Below are 24,129 nucleotides of genomic sequence, written 5' to 3' on the forward strand. Positions count from 1 at the left end.
ATTTTATGTTTTGATTGTATCAAGAAACAAAACATTACCTCAGGGAAGGTAAGTTTCACCATTTTGTTTATGCCATTCTTTAGGAATATAATAGACTTGAAATGCTTAGTCTTCTAGTCTACACTGAAGTCTCATTTTACCCTATGTTTTATTGTTTGATTTTTTTTTTTTTTGAGATAGGGCTTCTCAGTGTATCTACCACTTGCCCTGAAACTTGCTCTGTAGTCCAGGCTTGTCTTGAACTCATGGAAAACTGCCTGCCTCTGCCTCCAGAGTGTTGGGACTAAAGGCGTGCGCAGACTAAAGTCTCTTACTGATGGGAAGGACTCATATTCTCAAAGGCAACCCAACCTATTTCTTACTGCATTTGACTTGTGAAGTTCATATGTTGTGCTAAAATGTTTTGGTTATGAGCCAGCCAGAGGGCTCATCAGGTAAAACCACTTCCTACCAAACCTGATGACCTGGTTTTTTCTCTTTGGAGTCCACGTATTAAAAGGAGAAACTGGCTTGAGAATTGTCCTCTGACCTCCACACATGTGCTGTGACACATACCCTGGACCACACACACACACACACACACACACACACACACACACACACACACATACACACACACACACACACAGACACACACACACACACACACACACTTTTTTTTAAAATGCAAAAATTAGGAAAATGTATTAAGTATATAAATTGGCCTTAATTCCACTGTAAGGTACATTGCATTTAGATTTTGTTCTCACATATCAACCTTCCCTTCTTTTGGGATGAATAGGCTTGTTTCTTCCAACTATTCCTCATATACTGTTATCTTGAACGTTCATCTGAGGACATGAAAATGTGTCAATGTCTCTCCTAAAGTGTGTTGGAACTGAGGGTAATAGTCACCATGTATCTGAATTGGATATGAATGTTCCACATCTGGACACTAATATAGTCTAAAGGCTGTGGGTTTTTTTACAGCCACGTAATGTTGGCTTGTAATGAATTTGCAATTAACTAAAATCCCAAGGTTTTAAACTGGAAGTTCGCCTTTATGTGACTTCATTCTAAACAATTTGTTCATTTTGCTAGTTATGCAATACTTTTTTAAAAACAATATAAAATGTTGCATATTTCTGTAATAGGTTTTGTCTTACTAGCTTATCAACTAGCCGTTTGTTTGTTTGAATCTTTTATGTAATTATCTAGCTTTTGTTGATTCAATAAAGAACTTTGAACATTATTGTCAGAATGTTTTCAAATATCTGGAAAATGATACTTAAAAGTATCTAAAACTGTATTCCAAAAAGTTTCTCAGAAATAGATAAAAGTCAGCTCTTAAGGGATATGTGAATACTAATGAAAATTGGCAAGGCCACATAAGCCTGAAGGGTATTGTCATTTTTCAAGAGAGGCGTTTTTTAACATTACTCAAAGGGAATTGATGTTCTAAGACATATTGTGCTTACATAATCCACAAAGTTTTGTATAAATCTTCCCAAGATCCCTAAAACAAGACATATTGGCCATTCTGCTCTTTTGTTTATTTTTTTTTTCAGACAGAGTCTCATTATGTGGCCCAGGCTGGTTTCTAATTCAGTGTCCTCTGTTTCAGCCCCTAAATCCCTAAATATATTCTTTTAAATCTATGTATCACCCACATGGTAGCTCACAGTTGTTTGTAACTCTAGTTCCAGGGGATGCATCATTTTATTTTTATTCCATGTGCACTAGTGTTTTGCCTGTATGTATGTATGTCTGTGTGAGGATGTAGGATCCCCCTGGAATTAGAATTATAAACAACTGTGAACTGCCATGTGGGTGATAGGAATTGAATGAACCCTGGTCCTCTGGAAGAGCAGCCAATACTCTTTAATTGCTGAGCCATCTCTCCAGCCCTTAAAAATATTTTAATTGACAGCAGTAATTATATAAGTGTATGGGATACAGTGTGGTATTTCAGTACATGGAAAGTATGTTAAATAAGATCAGAGTAATTTTCATTGTCTCTTCATTTCAGACTTTTTTTTGCATTGAGAATACTCAAAATGAAGTGGGCTCTGTGGCACAATGGATAGCGCATTGGACGTCTAGTATGATCGAGAGAATACTCAAAATGTGTCTGTTAACTATTTTAAACTAGTCAGTTAATTATTGTCAATCATAGTTTTCCTAGTTTACTACAGAACATTTAGTAATCAGGGCTAGATCAATGGCTCAGTGGCTAAACCATATGCTATGCAAGCATGAGGACCTAAGTTTTGATTCTCAGGATCTAAATAAATCCTGGGCATGAGTGGGCATGGTGGTGTACCCTTAAATCCAGGAGGAGACTCTCAGGCTCTCCAGAGCAAGCTGGCTAGCTGACTAGACATGTTGGTAAGGTCTAGATTTATTTAGAGATCATCTTTCAATGAATAAGATGGACTGAAAATTTGGGGTGATTCCCAACATCAACCTTGGGCTTCTGCATGTACAGGCCTGTACCTGTACGTATTTACCCACACGCATAAAAACATGGAAAAAAGAAAAGTTCTTTATCCTGCAGGGCTTATTGGTACATGCCTGTAATCCCAGGACTGTGGGGGCTTAGGCAGAAAATATGAGGCCTGCCTGGGTTACACAGTGAACTCTGTCTCCAAAGGAAAGGGAAAGCATTGTGTTAGTTCTGTTCAGCTTATGCACATTGAGCGTCCTATTTCCATTCAATCTTCCTTCATCTAGGTTCCCTTAACTACTACTGTTCTGGGAGATTAATCTTTTAGCTTCCACATATGTACCTAACATGTTTCCTTTCACATAATGTCCTTCCATTTCTATTCATGTTTCTGCCAGTGGCAGAATTCTAGTGTTTTTAAGCCTAATATTATTGTATATACATATACTAAATTTTCTTTATCCATTCAGCAACGGTCACTGAAAGCTGATTTCACATACACACAATGCTATAATAAATATCCAAATGCAGGTGCCTCTTTAACATACTGATTTCACTAGCCTGGATGTATGCCCAGTGGTGAGACTGCTGGATCCTGTTTTAAAGTTGTCTCTGCTTTGTTTATTTTTGAGATTGTGTATCACAGGCTGACCTAAAACCTTGTTATGTAGCTGAGAATAAGCTTGAAATTCTGATCCTCTTACTTCTACCTCATGAGTTCGGGATTATAGATGTACTGGCACACCCAGTTTTCCTAGTGCTGAGGATTAAACCCAGGGCCGTGAGCATGCTACTTACATACTCTACTACTTGAGCAACATCCCATCATTGTCTACCGGGTTTTGAAAGTTTTTACTTTTAAACGTGTATTTGTGTGTCTGTGTACGAGTTGGTGTGTGCACATGACTGCAGGTGCCAAGGCCAGAGGATTAGATCCCCTGAAACGGAAGTTCCAGGTGATTGTGAGCAGCTGATTGCGGCTGTGGATGCTGGGAGTTGAACTCGGTTCCTCTGGAAGAGCAGAAAGTGCTCTTAACTGCTGAGCCCTCTGTCCAACCCCTAAGTCTCTCTGCTTTGCAAAGAGACTCCATTAGGCCTGGAGAGATGACTCAGTGCATGGTGGAGGCAGACAGGGAATCCCTTGGAGCAAGCAGGTCAGTGAGCTCTGAGTTCATCTGAGAGATCCTGCCTCATCAAAGTATTGAGTTATAGCTGATATCCACTCACATGAATGCTACCAGGCACACATATCCCCACAAAACCAAAAAGAGCCTCCATTTTGTATTCCATAATAGCTGTTTACATTCCTGTTTGTAGGTCCCTGTTGTTTACATCCTTGGTGGCATTTGATGCTTTTTGTCTTTCAAATATAGCTATCCTAAGAGGGAAGGGGTGATACCTCACTGTGGTTTTAATTTTTCTTCCCCTGGTGTGATGTTGATGTGTTTTCATGTGTTCTTTGGCTGTTTGTGTGTCCTCCTCTGAAGGATATACCCCGATGTGCACTCATTTTTACATTCGAATCTTTCCTTTTCACTGCGAAGTTACTTCCAATTGAGCCGTTTGGTTATCTTGCGTCCGACAGACCCACTGAGGGCGTTATGGCAATGTGGAAGACTCTGGAGAACTAGGTTTTTCTGTAGCTTAGGTGACCACATGCTCTTCTGCTTTGCCTAAGGTGGCCATGATTTATGCTGTTGTCCTTGTACAATTATTAGTAGCATCACTTTGCACTTTCAGACCTGTTGGAGGACAGACTATCTTGCCTCTCTTCCCAGAGCCCAGCTAAGTCCTTTGGTGTGTTATCTGGGTTCAGCATTGCACAGTTGAGATTTGGCCTCTAATGAGGCTGCTCTTTCACTCAAACACATTGTTTCTTGACCAACAGAAGTGTATAGCAAAAGTAACTTCAGTTCATATCTGTAAATATTTAGAATTTTTCTTAAGGCATTCTCTGCATCTGTGTTTCTTGCCTCTGTGTTGTATGTATATGTGTGCACACATAAAATAAGGGACAGTCCACTTCCAGCAAAAAATGGGTTCTACACATGAAAATGAGAAGCATTTGATATCCTTAACATGCTGAAACCAATACTGTGAATACTTTTTGTGTTTAATACATTTTCTAGTCCTTTGAGAATTTTATACATTGCATTTTGATCATAGTACCGTCCTTCCCAGCTTCTCCCAGATTCACCCACCTAAGTTTGTGTGTGTGCTTTTTTAATCCATCGAGTTTCATTTGTGCCTCCTGTATACTCTTGAGCACAGCATCCACTAGAGCACCTTTGTTTGCTCAGCAAGAAAGTAAAAAATATTTTTTAAATTAATGCATTACCATTCTAAACATTCATCTGTTTTTAAATAGTAAAAAATTGAACTTTGATGCCTTGAATATGTAATGATTCATTATAACAATTATGCATAGTCTTTAATAATCTGCATATTTTATGCTGCTTTCATGTTTTTCCTAATTAATGACTTCACATGTTTAATATTTATAATTTCTCTGTCATAGTTTCCATATTTATATAAAACGAATACTTAAGATCAGCAACTCTGCTCTTTTTGCTTATATACTATTTTCCATCAAAATAGAAAATGGGACTGAGGCTTAGGCTCGTTGGTGGAGCACTTGCCTGGAATGCAGAAGGCCCTGTAAACCTAAGGCTGCAATAAATATGTGGGAGAGAAACAGGCTGGGGGTGTAGTTCTGACTTAGAACATGTGTTCGGCATTATGTGAAGCCCTAACACTGGAAAAGGAGAGCAAACAAAAGCACACACTTGAAAACTCAAGTGGTTTGGTAATGTACTACTCTAGTGTTTAGAATTAAAATGTGATTGTGCCATTATTTTTATGTCATCACTGGATAATTTATTAGTGCTTAGTATCAGAAATATATTCCTTATGTTTTGTGTTCTGAAGTTCCTAATGCAATGTTCTCTTTTTAGAAAAGGTGGACAAGTCGTATTTTCAAGAGAAGATGACTTTTAACAGTTTTGAAGGATCTAGAACTGTTGTACCTGCAGACACCAATAAGGATGAAGAATTTGTAGAAGAGTTTAATAGATTAAAAACATTTGCTAACTTCCCAAGCAGCAGTCCTGTTTCAGCATCAACATTGGCGCGAGCGGGCTTTCTCTACACTGGTGAAGGAGACACCGTGCAGTGTTTCAGTTGTCACGCGGCAGTAGATAGATGGCAGTATGGAGACTCAGCTGTTGGAAGACACAGGAGAATATCCCCAAATTGCAGATTTATCAATGGTTTTTATTTTGAAAACGGTGCCACACAGTCTACATCTCCTGGCATCCAAAATGGCCAATACAAATCTGAAAACTGTGTGGGAAACAGAAATCCTTTTGCTCTTGACAGGCCGTCGGAGACTCATGCAGATTATCTCCTGAGAACTGGACAGGTTGTAGATATTTCAGATACCATATACCCGAGGAACCCGGCCATGTGTAGTGAAGAAGCCAGATTGAAGACATTTCAGAACTGGCCAGACTATGCCCATTTACCCCCCAGAGAGTTAGCTAGTGCTGGACTCTACTACACGGGGATTGATGATCAAGTGCAATGCTTTTGTTGTGGTGGAAAACTGAAAAATTGGGAACCCTGTGATCGTGCCTGGTCAGAACATAGGAGACACTTTCCCAATTGCTTCTTTGTTTTGGGCCGGAATGTTAATGTTCGAAGTGAATCTGGTGTGAGTTCAGATAGGAATTTCCCAAATTCAACAAATTCTCCAAGAAATCCAGCCATGGCAGAATATGACGCACGGATCGTTACTTTTGGAACATGGCTATACTCAGTTAACAAGGAGCAGCTTGCAAGAGCTGGATTTTATGCTTTAGGTAAACTTCACCAGTAAATTACTTTCCAAATGTCACAGGGCTCCTAAAAAGAAAATCGTTGCCTTTAGTTTGCTCATTATCAGTATCATTCTCTGAACTCATATGTTAAATCTTTGATGGAACTACTGAATTTGTGTTAAAAGGCTCTGCTTTTATGAGTCAGATCTGTTCAAGTAATTCTTGGGTTGGGGAGGTTGCAGCTGAGAGAGAAAAGGTGGTATCAATTCCTGAAAGATAGTGGATCTAATAGTAATACTAGCTGCCATTTATTGAGCATCTACTCGATATGCTCAAAATACCTACTACATGGATTTTCTCTACGCTTCACCACAATCCCATAAACACAGTTACTATTAGAGAATTTAGTCTGAGTCACAGTAAATTGACATCAAGCTGAGTAAGCATGAGACCACATACCAGTAATCCCAGCAATCTGTCAGCTGAGTAGAAAGGCCAGCATGAGTTTGAGCTACACTGTGATACCAAAGCCAACCAAACAAAAATTACCATCCACCTTTAAGCATACTCCACATATTCAGAGTACTTTTCAAACTATTCCTGTGCATGTCTCAAGAAAAGCTGGCAATGTTATGGCTTCTAGAAATATTTTAATCTGTATGCCTGATTCATTTGTTTTAGGATTAAATATAGCCAAATTCAAAATATACATTATTTCAGTTATATAATACAGTAATCTTTTTTAGATTCATTTATTTATTTATTTTATGTATATGAGTACACTGTAGCTGTCTTCAGACACACTAGAAGAGGAATCACATTACAGATGGTTGTGAGCCACCACGTAGGTGCCAGGAATTGAACTCAGGACCTCTAGAAGAGCAGTCACTGCTCTTAACCACTGAGTCATCTCTCCAGCCCATAACAGTGAGCTTAAAGGTCTGTTTCATGACAGAGAGCTTGTTCTTAAAGATAGTTACCTTGTAATTTATGCTGAACTTTAACATTTGCACTAAAACTTAAACAGTTTTCAGTTTGATAAAGTAAGTTTAATAGCGATGGTACAAGTGACATATACTGGAAAAATGTAGTTTCTAATATAAAAACTGTGATTTTACTTTGTCTTCTACAAAGTACATTATATCGAGATGATTAATTTAGTACATATTTTCCTTCAAATGACAAAGAGCATATCTAGATATGATACCATCTTGAATGTTGTCTTTTAAGCCATGAGGTTTGATATAATTAGACACTCCTCAAATGTTAGAATGGGCATTTTCTGAAAACTTACACTTGCACAGAAACACATAGTTTTCCTTGTGCGCTTTCTTAGGTGAAGGTGATAAAGTGAAGTGCTTTCACTGTGGAGGAGGGCTCACGGATTGGAAGCCAAGTGAAGACCCTTGGGAACAGCATGCTAAGTGGTATCCAGGGTAAGATCCTTAATTGTTCATTCACTAATAGGCAAGTTGGACATTGTGCAGTGGAAACATTTGAATTACTTTTCACCTCAACTATTTTTGCCTTCACTATGGCTTGAAATTCACACCAAGTTTACAGAAATGGGGTCACCTACTTTGTAGGGAAAAAACCCACCTAAGACTTCTGGTAACCATAACATTCACTGCTTATATGTCATATGATACTTAGATAATTCTTCTATTTCTAAAAAACAAATTATAAAAATATATACATTTTTATTTAGTATAGTATACAAAAATAAATACTTTTTATTTAGAAGTAGGCTCTTTGGAGATTGGCATGAGCCCATGGTGCCATGAGAAGACCTGAAGAATGATCATAATGTATATTATTGTTTGTTTGTTTAATCTGAGACCAGGTCTCACATTACCTCAGGTTGACCTGAAATTCCCTATGTCTTCCAGGCTGGCCTCCATCTTGAAACCCTCTTGTCTCAGTTTCTTTGTCATCTTGCCTCTGTAAAATACAGTACTCAGCTAGCTCTATAAGTTATGTGAGCTTCTAATATATAAAATAATACCACTCCAAACATTAGAACAATCATTTGAAAAGAACCCTTTAAAGGCAACATTCAAGTTAAATGAGTGTTCAGTACTGATTTTAAAAGATTAACCATTTTGAACTTGTAAAAAAAATGTCAGTATTGGTGATGGTGGCACATGGCTTTAATCCCAGCACTCGGGAGGCAGAGGCAGGTGGATATCTTAAATTTGAGGTCAGCCTGGTCTGTGGAGTTCCAAGATAGCCAAGGCTATACAGAGAAAACCTATATCAAAAAAACCAAACAAGTAAAGAAATAGTAGCAAGTCACTGTTAGGTACTAATTTACTGGTTGCTTTTTACCTGCCTTCAGGTTTAGGTTTGTTTGTTTGAGATATGGTTTTTACGTAGTCTTAATTGGCCTGCATATTCCTATGTAGATTACGCTGCCCTTAAACCTCATGCTGGTCTTCCAGCTTGCCTTTTGAGTAATACAGAGGTGTGGTACCATGCTTGTCTTTTTTGTTTCTATTTTGGGATAATATCTTTTATACATCAGGCTGTCAAGAATTCACTATGGAGCCAAAGATGGCGCTAAACTTCTGTTCTTGGTTAATTCAGGTGTTTGCCACCATGCCTAGCTAATTACTTTTTTGACTTTTTTTTTTCATTTTCTTTTTTGGCACTGGCTATATAAATAGCCCAGAGTAGCCAGGTTTTCATATTGGTCTTCGTGTCTCAGCCTCCCAAGTGCTGAGATTACAGTCGGATGTTACCATACTTGGTTCCTAATTTAGTAACTCTTACTTGAAAATTGAAAGTTCTCAAATTTATAATATTAGCATGATTATAGCCTTGGAATCATAGCTGGATAAGGAATTGGATGGCAGTGCTTTGTGGCTCCTCAGAAACAGTGAATGAAGCTGACCATTTAACCTCAGCTACTTCAGAGTCTGGTGAGATGGGAGGATGAGAATATCCAGGCCTGTCTAGGCTACAGAGCATACTCAAGGCCAGCCTGGACCTCTTAGAACCCAGCTCAAATGAAAACACTGGGGTGATTTATGGTTATTCCTGCTTATAATCCTAGCATTTAAGATATGTAGGCAGGAGTATTAGAAGTCCAAGGTTACGTTTGGCTACATAGCAAATTTGAGGCCAGCTTTAAATGGCCTCTGATGGAAACTGATGTTATAGTTCAGTGATGGAGTGCCCGCTAAGGTACTCATGACCCTTAGTTTAATCCCCAGGAACACATACAAAAAAGACAATGAAAAGATAGGTTTTGTTTGTTTGTTTGTTGCCTGGGTTGGGGATGTACACAGTTGGAGGTTAGAGTACAGCCTGGAGGAGTTTGTTCTCTCCTAACTTGTGAGCTCCTGAGATTGAACTCAGGTATCAGACTTCTCGGAAAGTGTCATCTCTCTGGCCCCCAAAAGGTAGTTAATGGAATTTATATGATAGAGACTGTCTTTACTAGTACTTCTCTAATTTATCAGCTAGTAGAATTTAATTTTCTTTAATCTTTCAGGTGTAAATATCTATTGGATGAGAAGGGACAAGAATATATAAATAATATTCATTTAACCCATTCACTTGGGGAATCTGTGGTAAGTTGCTTATTTGCAATGTGTTTTCAAATTCTATGTCTTTGTTTTTCTTTTTGTTTTCATTAATTTATTTATTCACTTTACATGCCAATATCCACCCCTATTTCCCAGTTTCTCCTTCACACAACTTCTTCCTCTGTATACCCTCCTTTTTCCCTGAGAAGGGGGAGACCCTCCCTGGGTATCACCCCACCTTGGCATATCAAGGCACTACAGGACTAGGTACATTATGCCAAGCCAGCAAGGATGCTTAGTTAAGGGAACAGGATCCATAGGCAGGCAATAGGTTCAGGAACAGCCCCTGCTCCATTTGTTCAGGATCCACATGAAGACCAAGCTTCACATCTGCTACATATGGGCGGGGTCTAGGTCTAACCCATGTTTGCTCTTTGGAGGGTGATTCAATCTCTGGGAGCCCCCAAGGGTCTAGGTTAGTGGAGTCTGTTGGTCTTCCCTGTGGTCTCTCTCTCTGTGTGTGTGTGTGTGTGTGTGTGTGTGTGTGTGTGTGTGTGTGTGTGTGTGTACACATACATGTACACACCATGTGTTGTACCTGAGGAAGCCATAAAAGGGCATGATTTGGTATTAAAATTACAGGCAGTTATAAGCTGCCCAGTATGAATTCTGGGAACTGAACTCTGGTCTTCTAGGAGAGCAACAGGTGTTCTTAACTGCTAAACCATCTCTTTAGTAACCCTTTAGCGGATAATACTTAAGGTTACAAAAATAAGGACAGGGATATACATGGGTTTTACTTTTTTCTGGCTAGCATAAACAAGCCCCTGGATTCAATCTCTGATAAGACAAAAAAATGTAATAATATGTCTGAATTGACATATAGGACAGTGGCAATCATAGCATTAGTAAACTGAGAAGAACCTTGGACTGCGATGGGAGTCTAGAACTGACATGATGGTTCTACCATTAGTTTCTAGTTGAGTTTGTATTTGTTTCCCTCGGGGAGTCATTTAATCTCATTGGCCCTTGGCTTCTTGTTTGTAAAGGGGCGATGATTAGATAGTCTTACCTTCCTTCCATTTTGTTGGCTGGGCTCTTATGGACAGGCATGTTTCGAATTAGAATAAAGCCAATTTGTTTTAAGTTTATTAACTTTTCAAATTGAGATAATTGCTTTTTGCTAAAGTGAAATCTTACCATTCATGTTTTTCTATTTTAGGTAAGAACTGCTGAAAAAACACCATCAGTAACTAAAAAAATCGGTAAATATGTCTATTAAAAATAAATCTGTTTAGTTTTGTGGCCAGTTTATTATAGTTTGTTTAATGAGGCTGCTATAAATTTAAGAATTTAATTAAGTGCTTATAATTTTATACCAGACATTTTTATAGTGAGTACATTAATAGAAAGCCAGGTGCTATGGTGCAAATCTATAATCCGAGCACTGAGGATGTTGAAGCAGGAGAATTCGGAACCTGTGGTCAGTCCGGGTTGCATGACATGGTTTTAAGAAAGGAAGGAATGGAGGGGGGAAAATGGATTAAAGCAATAAAGATATTAGAAGTTTACATTTTAATTTTTCATTCATTTATTTATTTAATATGTATGGGTGTTTAGCCTTCATATATGTGTGCCTGGTTGCCCCAGAAGCCAGGAGAGGGTATCAGATCCCGTGGAACTGAAGTTAAAGGTGGTTGTGAGCCACCATGTGAGTGCTGGGAACTGAATTCAGGTCCTCTGGAAGAGCCAGTGTTCTTAGCCTCTGAGCCATCTCAGTAGTCTGTCTACCGTGTAGGCCAGACTGGCCTGGACCTCTCTCTTTCTGCCTCAGTCTCTAAGTGCTGGGATTGTGGGAGTGTACCCCCATATGCAGCTAAAGCTGATAGTGTGCTGGCAGCCGAGCCCAGTGAATGCCAAGTACTCTGAGCTGCAGCCTCAGTAGTGTTCCTACAGTTCCCTTGAAGAAACAGAGAGGTGATGTGACCTGCCTACGGCCGTGTTATCATTTTATTTTGTTTCGTTTTGTTTTGTTTTTAGAGATAGGGTTTCTCTGTGTACTCTGGCTGTAATGAATTTGCTTTATACACCAGGCTAGCCTCAAACTCACAGAGATCTGCCTGCCTCTGTCTCCCAATTAAAGGTATATACTATTATAAATTGGTAATAGAACTAGCATTATAAACAAGGTCTTCTAAATCACATAGCATATTGTAGATGTAATTTTTAGTGGGGTTATGTATGGTGTTTTGGTGGTAGTGGTGTGGAACGGAGTGTTTCATTGTATCTCAACTGTCCTAGAACTCACTTTGAAGATCAGGCTGGCCTCAAATCCCCAAATACCTTCCTGCCTCTGCCTTCAGAGTGTTAAAATTAAAGGTGTACACCATAACACCTGACACTGGAGTTCTTTTGCAGTTTTGATTTATTTGTCTTTTGTGGGGTTTCTTGACTGTTTTTAAGATCTGCTTTTTCAATTGAAGTGGTATGTTTCAAAGAAAGCTTAATTTAGAGTATCTGATGAGTCCCTGTTCCCTAATGTTGTAAGATCATCTGTTTTGTGTGTCAAGGATTAGAAAGCAGGAGAATACTACAGGTATTTATAAATATGCTCGAAATGCGGGGCTATGTTAAATTATTTGGAATGGATTTGGTAACAGGCATAAATAACGAAGTTAAAGAAATCATTTTTCCCTAGCATACTTTTTGCGGTTTCTCAAGACAGGGTTTCCTGGATGTCTTTGAACTTTCTCTGTAGACCAGGCGAGCCTAGAACTCAAAGATCTGCCTGTCCCTGCCTCCTGAGTGCTGGGAATAATGGCGTGCACCACCGCTTTTCTTCTTAACTTTGGGGATCAAAACCACAACACCACATATAGTAGGCAAACACTACCACTGAACTCTTCAGCTATCTTAAGTCCCTTAACTGTTTTACTGTTCAGTCATGTTAATGAAAATACTTGTATTATGTTCTTTCTCCACCCAACTTTGATTTCAGATGATACCATCTTCCAGAATCCTATGGTGCAAGAAGCTATACGAATGGGATTCAACTTCAAAGACATCAAGAAAACAATGGAAGAAAAGCTCCAAACATCTGGGAGCAACTATCTATCACTTGAGGTTCTGATTGCAGATCTTGTGAGTGCTCAGAAAGATAATTCGCAGGATGAGTCAAGTCAGACTTCATTGCAGAAAGGTATACATTGCTTGTTTCTGTCGGGAAAATCACCTTGCAGCCCATTCATTTCCTTTCTAATATCCCCATGGCATTAACACTTTGACTCTTTTATTATGGTAAACTTGAAACACAAACAGAAGTGGAAAGAAGAATGGGTTCGCTTCAATAATAAGCAACTTTTTTGTCATCTTAAGTCCCATCTTCTGTCTTTTTGGCCATAGTAAATGTCTATTTTGACATATATTCAACATAGAAGGGTATTTGTACATGTGCCCTTAATGCTGCTGTTTCTCAGGCTACTATAAGAAAATTCCACAGAACTGGGAAGTCCAAAAGTAGATCCCCTGCAGATAGTTGACTTCCCAAAGCAGTGTGTATTTCATGCTAAAAATTCCCCCAAGAGTTCTCATGCTTATGACTTGATCAAACCTAATTGTATTCATGCATTGCTTAACAATGAATATATGTGTTGAGACATGGGTTGTTACATAATTTCATCATTGAATGAACGTCATCACTTATACTTACACAAACATAGATGGCATGTGTCCCAACCACTTGTTGTGGCCTCTTATCAAGATTTATTAACTATATGTTATGCTTTCATATGACTAGCAGCTTAGGAGGTTGATTAATACCAACATCCTCACAAACCCGTGATGCATTATGCTATGACATTAGAAACAATACATGTTCTCTGGTTACCAAAGCATTGTTCAGTAACACTTGACTCTCTTTCCCAAAGCCGTTCCTCTGAGCATCATTGTGGAAGGTTAAGCTTGCAGCATGTGAGTGTAAGGAACACAAACATTCATTCCTATCACTTTGTTATCACATTTGACAAAATGAACTCTCTACCTCATCAGAAAGCTAGTTGGTTTTAATACCCCTCATTGTTTTCAGTGCTAGAAGGTAAGCTCAGGTACTACATGTCAAGCAGGCGCTCTTCCAATAAGACACAACCTCACTTCTCTGCTTTCTTAAAACATTCTTATACTTGATCCATTTTAATAAAGATCTAAAGAGTCGACAGTATATTCATCTTATTCAAATGTCTCAATTATATTAATTCTATATGATGATAGGATTCATGGTGTTTTCCCATATGTACTTATATTCATTCCCCTTTCCTTCCACTGATCCTCTTCTGATTTCATGCACCCTTACCTTTTTGACCCAGTGAGTGCCTAGGGGCATGTAAATTACTGTGTGAACACGTGCATGCTTGCTTATGCATGTGCACATACATGTAAAGGCCAGAAATCAACCTTGGATGTGCGTGCGGAAGAGAGATAAGCAGATCCTCAGGGATCCCTGTAAGTCAGTCTAGCCAATTGGTGACCTCCATGTTCAGAGAGAGACTCTGTCTCAAAAAATAATATGGAGGAGCATTTGACAAAGATAACTAACATAAGTCTCTACCCTTCTTGTACATAAGCAAGCACACTTATATATACAGGCACAAACCAGCCACATAAATACAGACATGAATACACAGGTTATTTTTTTCAGATTCTACATATTTTATTATTGAAAAAAAAACCAATTATCTCATGTGAGAAAGAAAAGCAAATTAGAACTCCCAGTTTAAATGTGAGCAAGTCTCCTCCAGTGGTCCAAACATTGATCTCCATCTGGTAGGATTAATATGTGACCATGACTCAGCATAAAGCCTCAGTCACACCACTGTATGACAGCCGGAATTTCATTCTTCTCTAGTGTCGTATCTTGGAGTTGGACCTGCCTTTGTTACCAGTTTTTCTCCTAATCCATTGGGTAGTATTGCCTTTGTTTCTTGGCCAGGGATCTCTTTATACTGAAAGGCTTGTAAGAAGACAAGGCAAGAAGCAATCAGGTGTATGGTGTGTGAATAGTGCAGGAAAGGTGAATACATTTTTTTTCGTTTGTTTTTAAATGCGTGAATGGACTTGGAGAGATAGTTCAGTGATCTAAAAAAAATATTCTTGAAAAGGACACAAGTTTGATTTCCAGTATCCATATTACATGTGTGTGTGTGTGTGTGTGTGTGTGCATGCACACACACACATACACACATGCACGCACGCATGCTTCCTTGAGCCTAAGAGTTCAAGGCCAGTGGGAGCAACATGCAAGCAATATACTAAAAATATTAGGAAGTAACATCAAACATTATCTAGATACCAAGCTACATTGCTGTGTACCTGGAACATCCTTATCTCAAAGTGGGCCTTGTGAGAAAATACAAGGAGAAAGAGCCCTGATTGTGCGATGTAGGTTTTTAATCCTAACATTCCAGAGGCAGAGGCTGGTAGGTCTGTGAGAGTTCAAGGCCAGCCTGGTGTATATAGCAAGTTCCAGAATAGACAGCTGCATAAGAGACACTGATTGAAGAACAACAAAAAGACGCCATAGGCAAGGATAGTATAATAGTCACCTTTGTAGCAGAAAGGAATTATTAAAGCTAAATTACTAGTCAGGCACATCCTCAGTATGTGACTGACTCGGAAACGTTGAGCTGATGATATATATTCATGTTCGACTTCATTCCTGTGGGTCTGTAAAATGGAATTAAGATTAAACCCATGAGGAATATTAATTCCTGGGCATGGTGGTCCACACTTAGAATGCCAGCACTCTAGAGATTAAAGCAGAAAGATGACCATTTTAGGGTAACAGGACTGTCTCAAAAGGAAAAGGGTGTTGGATTCTCAGTTATAGCTCAGTTCATAGAGAGCTTGCATAGCATGCACATACCCTAAGATTTCATCTACAGCACAGCAAAACCTGGATGTAGTAGTGTGGACCTTTAATCCCAGAATTTGGGAAGTATAAACAGGAAGGTCAGGAGTTCAAAGTCATCTTTGGCTACATAATGAGTTTGAGGCCAGCCTGGGATATATGTATGCGACCCTGTGTTAAAAAGACCAAACAAAAATAAGAGCAGAACAGCTTAGACTATGCTAGTATTGTGCTTCTATTCTTTTCAGTAAGCAACCAAAGTTATAGCAGATAAGCTGCCCCAGAGAGCAGCTCCTTTTCCTTTGAGACAGTCCTGTTACCCTAAATGGTCATCTTTCTGCTTTAATTCTAGAGTGCTGGCATTCTAAGTGTGGACCACCATGCCCAGGAATTAATATTCCTCATGGGTTTAATCTTAATTCCATTTTACAGACCCACAGGAATGAAGTCTTTTCGGGGGGGGGGGTGCAGTTGGAGACAGCTCTGTGTAGCACTGGCTGTCTTGGAACTTGCTGTGTAGACCAGACTGGCCTCAAACTCAAGAGATCCACCTGCTTCTATCCCACAAATGCTGAGATTAAAGGCATGAACCACCACGCCCAGCCTGAAGGCTGTTTGTTATGAAGAAACCAGAACAATCCTTTTGTCCCCTTCTTACCCTAGAGCTCAAATGTGGTAGTGCCTCTCTCCAGTTCAGAATTCCTCAGCAGCTCTCCAACCCTCAGAATCAAGTCTCACCTCTTCAGTACTTTGCCACATCTTTAAGGGTTGGTTCCTGCTGAGCACTGTACCTGGTCTATTTACCTTCCTATCAGTTACAGTTTTACTCACGCTCTCGTAAGCCGTGCCCTGTCTCTCCAGCATGCTTCAGTCATTGCTTTCACCTTCCTTTACTACGGTCTCACTGGAGTATGTCAGATGCCTGTTTACTTGTCTGTGAACATGGGGTGCCGACGGTGTATGTGTGTTTACTTATTGTATACCGAGTACCTACGTGTTCACTAAGTGCTCTTACTTGAACAAAATTAAACTGTTGCTTTCTGAACATGGTTTGGAAATAATGTTCCTTCTAGGACATAGAAAGGAGTGACGGCAGGCATGGCGGTATACTGTTAATCCCAGGATTCAGGAGGCAGACACAGGCAAATCTCTTAGTTCCAGGCTAGCCAGGACTTCATAGTGACATACCGGAGTTTGTTTTGTTTTTAAAAGGAGATACACAATTAAATAGGGACATGCATTTTTCCATAATGAGATGCATACAATAAAGTAGTTCTTATGCAACAAGCACTAGAAGTTAGCAGACAAACCTAGCAGGGCTGCTGCAGTAGCTCAGTGGTTAAGGCACCTGCCCCCAAGCCTGAAGACCTGACTTGAGGTCTGTAGACCCGGGAACTGTATGGTGCAAAAAGAGAACCAAGTCCTAAAAGTTGACCTCTTCATGTTTACACGTGTGCCACAATATATGCACTCATACAACTATAAATCAATGTAATACATTATTTCTTAGAAAGAAAGGGAACTTGTTTTTAAAAGATGGTAAGTGTGTGGCACAATGAATGGTATACAGTATCCTGAACTGCAGGATTCCTGACCACCCCAAAGGGGGAAGAACCGCCACGTAATTCTCATTTGAGGCCAGATTTATAAACCATTAATACACAGTGATTACAAAGACATGTAATGTATTCAGAGTAATGCCTGGCACAAAATATTTATGCTCTATTACTGTTGATTGTTGTTGCTGTTATCATATATGACTACAAATCATAGTTTTGTGGCATATTTGTTAGCATTTTACAAAATCTGTTTTGGCAAAGATTCAACTGTGCAGCTACTCCAGTATCCTCTATATGCTAATTACACCCGAATGTTTTTGTTTGGGTACCCTGCCAACATCTTAAATAGACTTGAAGCTGTAAAGCCTTTACCTCCTTTTATATTTCCAACCGTTATCATTGCCTCCCTGACACATTAACAAACCCAACTTTAGTTCCTCTTTCCCTCTTTAGCCCTCACATCTAAGCACTAAATCCTACCCTTTCCTGTATTGACCCTTTCCTGGAATTACTTAATGCCTTTCCATATGTTTGTACATTTACTTCATCCTTGCCTTTTCTGCCTGGTAGTGTGTTGCCTATACTTAAATGCCCTCCTTGTCATGATGCTTTCCCCAACCACCCAGACAGAAGAACGTGTTCATCTTGCCCCAGAGCACTTTGTATGTAACGTGATTACAGCATGTTCCACTTTGTACTTACCCTCTCTGGCTGCAGCTCCCAGCCTCTCCCACCAGCATACAAGCTTCTTAAGAATTTGTGCTATGTCTGAGTCATTTTCGTGTCTCCCAGGACTTGAGTGTCTAGCACGCACGAGGGCTTCAGTGTTTCAGTGAATTTAAACAACAAAACCCAAAACTAGTATATGTTGTTTTTCTCTTTATACAGACATCAGTACTGAAGAGCAGCTAAGGCGCCTACAAGAGGAGAAGCTTTGCAAAATCTGTATGGATAGAAATATTGCTATAGTTTTTGTTCCTTGTGGACATCTGGTCACTTGTAAACAGTGTGCGGAAGCAGTTGACAAATGTCCCATGTGCTACACAGTCATTACGTTCAAGCAAAAAATTTTTATGTCTTAATCCAGCACCACAGTAGGCATGTTATGTTCTTCTTACTGCAATTGAATGTGTGATGTGAGCGAACTTTAAGTAATCAGCATCGCATTCCATTAGCATCTGCTCCCAGATGGAAACAAATGTTAACAGCACTGTTTCAGGCTAATCTTTGAATTTCTGGATCTTGAATTCCCGATCTTAGGTTATTAGCTGTTTTACCATTTATCCAGGGTTTGACGCGTTTGAAACCTTAGACAAAGAAGCATTTTATAACTTTTCACATGTATATTTGTAGTACACTGACTTGTTTTCCGTGTATAAGTGAATGAGTCACCTGCATTTTTCATTCCTTTTTTCATAAGCTTAACAAGCGGAGTGTTCTGTATAAGCAGGGAGGTTTGATTTAATCTGCCCAATCATTTTAATTTGCTTATTGTAAACAGGGAAAGAACTGTTCCACACTGGTGGGAGGATGAACATTGTTTTTAGATGTTTGTTTCTGTGTTTTAGGATTCTGTTCATTTACTTGGGATTTATTGGAATTGTAAATGTACTTATATGAATATTTTTAAGTGATTTTGCCATCTCCTAAAAGATATCTAATGGTGGACTACCACCTAACTAGCATGTACTGACATAGAAAAGCATCACAGATATATGTATAAAACAGAGATGGCAAAACACTCTATCTAGTTGGAGCCAAATCATCACGTGTGTATTCTGTACCTGTACAGGACAAAAAGATTTGGAAAGATAAGTATCACACTCTTAAATGTATTTTTTCTTCAGGGGGTGGGGGATGGGTCTTAGAGGGCCTATAGAGCCCTTCACTTTTTTCCATTTTTTTCTGTTTGAAGCTTTTATAAGTATGTATTACTTTTATAATCAGAATTCTTAGAAAATATTTTGCTGATTTAAAGGCTTAGGCATGTTCAAACGTCTGCAAAACTACTTATTGCTCAGTTTTAGCTTTTCTAATCCCGGAAGGCAGGCCAGTTAACTTTTCTGGTGCCAATGTGAAATTTAAATGTTTTTGTTTTACCTGCTTTGTGGATGAAAAATATTTCTGAGTGGTAGTTTTCTGACAGGTAGATCATGTCTTCTTATCTTGTTTCAAAATAAATATTTCTGATTTTGTAAAATGAAATATAAAATATGTCTCAGATCTTCCAATTAATTAGTAAGGATTCATCCTTAATCCTTGCTAGTTTAAGCCTGCCTAAGTCACTTTACTAAAAGATCTTTGTTAACCCAGTATTTTAACCATCTGTCTGCTTCTGTAGGTAACTATAGATGCGTGTTTGTATATGGCTTGTAGTTTTAGTGTCGGCTCTCCATGTTGAGATTCTCAATGTCATTTTGTGTCCTAAAAGTCTGATGTAGTTTTTGCTGTTAGGAAGATGAAGATGTATATAGTACAAATGTTCAGTCTATGATTGTTTTATGTTTGTTTTCTTGACTAGTAATGGTAGTGGATACTTTAAATAGATTTTCTCAAGATCCTTAAAACATTGGAAATTGTAACATACTGACAAGAGTAGTTGTTTGAACATTTTTAACAACTTGTATAAGTCAATATGAATAAAATCCAAAGCTAAAATGCTTTATAAAACATGGGATTTACCTTAAGTAATTATCATGATAGACCTCTTGTAAAGACTGGTCTATTTTACTACAGACAACAGTTTGGGAGTGAAACTGTTACAATTTAGACTTTTCGTTGTATTTTCTAAGAGAAAGAGTATTGTTAGGTTCTCCTAACCTCTGTTGACTACTATGGTAAGTGATGTTATTTTAATTGCAAATTTAAATAGAAACCAACAGAATTAAGTAACTGACTACCCTTTTTTCCTTCGATTTTTTTTTTTCATAAAAATCCTTAGTTCTGTATAATGTCTTCTGCTTAGGTTAAGTTATATAATTGTTAGGTTGCATTTGATCTAAAATGACTAAGATTTCAATTTATATTTCAAGCATTTTACCAGGGAATAAAAGTGTTAGTTTTAAAAATCGCTTCCCAGGCACTTCAGGTCCAGTTCATGTAGGTAGTTTGTTTTATCTAGTTGTTAGCCAAGGACTTAAGGACTGATTGTTTTCAAATAAGGCTTTTCTTGTTCTCAGAGCTTCACTCAGTTCATTAAAACTCCTTTAAAACCTGTGTGCTGAGAGTTAAGCAAGACCTCTTTTCTTGTCTTCATGAGTTGCGAAATTGAATTCATGGAGCTGATGTGGCTAACAAGTTTATTTTAGGAATTGTTTAGAAAATGCTGTTGCTTTGGGTTCTTAAAATCACAGCACTCCAACTCTAATCAAATTATTGGAGATTTACCAGAGTTTGTCTGAAATCACGCTAAAAAAAAAAATCACTAGATCCTTTCCAATATAGTTGTGTAAAAATGGTCACTTGGAAGGTCACATTATAACCAGATCTGAATCACCACCCCTGAGAGAGTTCTCAGTGTCTGTGTATCGATGTTCTTTTTCTGTAAAAAGTTCACTCTCAGATTTCGAAGTAACCACCCATTTTACTACATATTAGTCATGTGAAATTTGAAGTTATTTTGCAGTAATTACTTGTATTTGTTATTTACTGTGTTGCTCAAACTTTTTGTGAGTATTTAGCCTTTGTTAAAGTATTTTCTTTCTTCCTAGATTTTGCCTCTTCTTGTAGTTAGGGGTAGAGGTGAGGTGAGTGTAGTAAGTGAATACAATGTGATTTCGCAAAGCTAGGCTAGTTTGTTGTCTTGTTATTTACAGTGTGTTGTTATCTGTTCTTATTTTAGTAAGTAAGATTTATATTTTGAGCTCTCTGAATGGAAACTGCCACTCCAACATGAGCTGCATGCATTGTTCCCATTAGACCTACATCTTATTGTACTTCTGAGTACCTAGATACTGAATAAAAGAAAAGAAGAAATGAAGTAGACTATCATTGCTACTAGAGAAACAGGAAAATGGATGGAGAAATATGTGACAGATACCATTTTAATGAAGAAAAGAACTAGCCAAATAGGCTTCACAGCCTGAATTCAGATCCCCAGAACCCAGACAAAAGCTGAGTGCATCCAGGTGGTACTAGCATACTCCTTTAACCCCAGCAGAGGTAGACAGATCTCTCTTAGTTTGAAACCAGCCTGATCTATAGAGCGAGTTCCAGGACGGAACCCTGTTTCACAAAACAAAACAAAGAAACAAAAAAAGCTAAGTGCACTAGGCCAAGTACCTGTAGTCCCAGAATGCCTACCTGCAACAGGAAGTAGATAGGAGAATGTCCAGAAGCTCATGCTCATTGAATGGCTTATGTATTAACAAAGAGGTACCATGGTAAACAAAGTGGGAGGGTGAGGGCCCACCAAAATCCAAAGGTTCATGCACCATGGCAGGTATCCACTTACACTCAGACACACACACACACACACACACACACACACACACACACACACACACACACACACACACAAAAGAGAAAAAAAATCAAAAGTATTAACACAACCATCTTCCAAGATGATGGAACGCAACTCGAGAACATCTTATATACTCTTAAGTGATGACTCTCATCCTAAAACTTTAGAATCCTCCATGGGTTTGTCTTGAACTAAAGATTAAAAGAGGACCTGGAAAGATAACTCAACTGTTGTGAGACTTGCTGCTTTTTCAGAGGACCTAGGTTCAGTTCCCTGCACCTACATGATGACAGGTAACTCCAGCTCTGGTGCCCTCTTCTGGCCTCCAAGGGCGCATGCATGCATGTACACATACACAGTCAAACACACCTAAAATGAAAATAATCTTTGAAGCTTAAATGAAACTTCTGTTAACTTTTAGACACTATTATTTGTTTCTCTGGATGCTTCTTGAAACAAAGCTATAAATTGTAATAGTTTGATCCTTTAAAAATATTTAAATTACTTTTTCAAAATCTAGAAAAAGTATTCTTACTAAATTCAGTTGAGTTGTCCTAATAGAAACAGTCAACTTATTCCCATCTTAATGTTTTAGTTTGGCGTTTTAGTTTGGCTCTGAAACACTTAGCACAATGTAGATTTCTTCCTTACATAATAAAGTCACAGACTATCAGAGCTAGAAATGACCTTAGAGAGTCACTTATTCACACCACCACCACCACCACCTTCATTTTATTGTTGAGGCAACACCTCAAAGGAGAGGTGATTGGCTCCAGGTTATATAGCTAATTAGTGATAGGTTCCTTACTGGGACATAGTTTGGAGTTGACACCTTCAACTATGAGATTATGAGCCTCACCATACCGGCCGCTTGTCCTTGAAGTCTCAGGTGTTTTTCAACTGTTCATTCTATTACACTCTATTTTCACTGCACATTAAGTGGTGCTTTATAATTTCTGTAGTAGGACCATTGTTCATACTTTCAAATTAAACAGTATGACAGTAATGCTTGAGTGCTAAAGTTCTCTTTTGGAGACTGAAGTTTGCAGATGTGAGTGCAGATGTTTGGCATTTACTATGTGCTTATGTATTATTAATGGACATTTAAGATTACTGTTTGATCACTGTCTATACTTACCAACAAACCTGCATTTTTAATTTGATGTAATAACGGCATAATGTAATTTCTGTTTTTGCATTTTTGTTATCCTTTACCCAAAAGACTGACCAATTGCTTTGTCATATTGTACTATATTTGTGAATATAATTTTATGACTCCTTTTTGTTCTTTTAATGGATACCTTTTCTTTCATTATGAAAACTTTTCATCCTGAAAACTTTCATTATGAAAATTATACAGAGAATTGCTTTCTGCTCTATAATCTGTCATTCGTTATAGATTAAAGCTTATTTTTCTGTGAATAAAACTTATTCAATAAAGAACTATTCTTTAAAATGTTATCTTCTTTGTATTTGATTTTATTTGTTCTGTTGAGACAGGATCTCATGTTTTAACCCAGGCTACTGCCTTAAACTCAGTGTGGATGAAGGTGCCCTTGAACTTGTACCTCCTTAGTGCTGGGATCACCTGGCATTTGAAGCATTGAGGATCAAACCCAAGACTTCATGCATGCTAGATTCTACTAACTAAGGGAGCTAGAACTCAGGTCGGCAGGCTTCATAGCAGGTACACTTACCCCCCAGAGCCACCAACGGGGACATACTCCATTCTTTGATACAAAGTATCCATCAGAGTAATCAGGCCGATGGTAGTGGTCCATGACTTTAATCCCAGCACTCGGGCGGCAGAGGCAGGCAGATCTCCCAGGACAGCCAGGATTGCCTAGAGAAACCTGCTGCCGTCCTGTTCTAAAGCAAAGTAAGTAATCTTTGAAATACATTGAAGTCGGGCCAAAGGTGTGATCAGCGGCAGAGTACCTGCCGCTGAGAAGAGTAGCATACATGAGAACCTGGATTGAATCCCCAGCACCAGGAAAGAGTCCAGTCAACACCACTCTCCTCAAAGAGTAGCCTGTTTGTGTTCAAAGATCATGCAGCCGCTGTAAAAACAAAGTACCAGCAAGTGAGGGGTCTATGAAGCACTGCCCCATTGAGGCAGGCACCAAAGGGACTTTTGTGAGTTAGGGTACATACTGGCCAGAGTTTCAAAATGTGAGAGCAATCCGGTATGATACAGGCTCCAATGCACAGGAATTTACAAGGAGCGGTTTCAAGTGGCTATTGCCCTGTCCCTTCTAATAATCTACAATACAGGTTCTTAAATGAATTATTATTCTAGCCGGGGATGATGGCAGATGTCTGTAAACCCAGCGTGTAGAAGGGAAAGACAAAGTTTAAGGCAAACTGAGGATACATGAGACCCGGTTTTCAAAAAGAAAAGGGTATTTCAGGCCATCTGTGTCAGGACTGGTT

The 24,129-nt window shown here is 38.7% G+C and overlaps 1 protein-coding gene across 3 annotated transcripts in view; it reads left to right on the top strand.

Annotated features, from left to right (window-relative positions):
• The window catches only part of Xiap (X-linked inhibitor of apoptosis), a 41,230-nt gene extending 22,263 nt beyond the window's left edge, over positions 1-18,967 (top strand). For all 3 annotated transcript variants that reach the window (XM_032889600.1, XM_032889601.1, XM_032889602.1), the window contains exons 2-7: positions 5,380-6,285; positions 7,580-7,679; positions 9,740-9,818; positions 10,996-11,038; positions 12,772-12,972; positions 18,123-18,967. In XM_032889600.1, coding sequence (XP_032745491.1) covers positions 5,412-6,285; positions 7,580-7,679; positions 9,740-9,818; positions 10,996-11,038; positions 12,772-12,972; positions 18,123-18,316 — 1,491 coding nt within the window. In that variant the 5' untranslated portion in view covers positions 5,380-5,411 and the 3' untranslated portion in view covers positions 18,317-18,967. The remainder of the gene's footprint in view (positions 1-5,379; positions 6,286-7,579; positions 7,680-9,739; positions 9,819-10,995; positions 11,039-12,771; positions 12,973-18,122) is intronic.
• The last annotated feature ends 5,162 nt before the right edge of the window (positions 18,968-24,129 follow it).

The sequence above is a fragment of the Rattus rattus genome, chromosome X, assembly GCF_011064425.1.
Source record: "Rattus rattus isolate New Zealand chromosome X, Rrattus_CSIRO_v1, whole genome shotgun sequence".
Classification (NCBI taxonomy): Eukaryota; Metazoa; Chordata; class Mammalia; order Rodentia; family Muridae; genus Rattus; species Rattus rattus.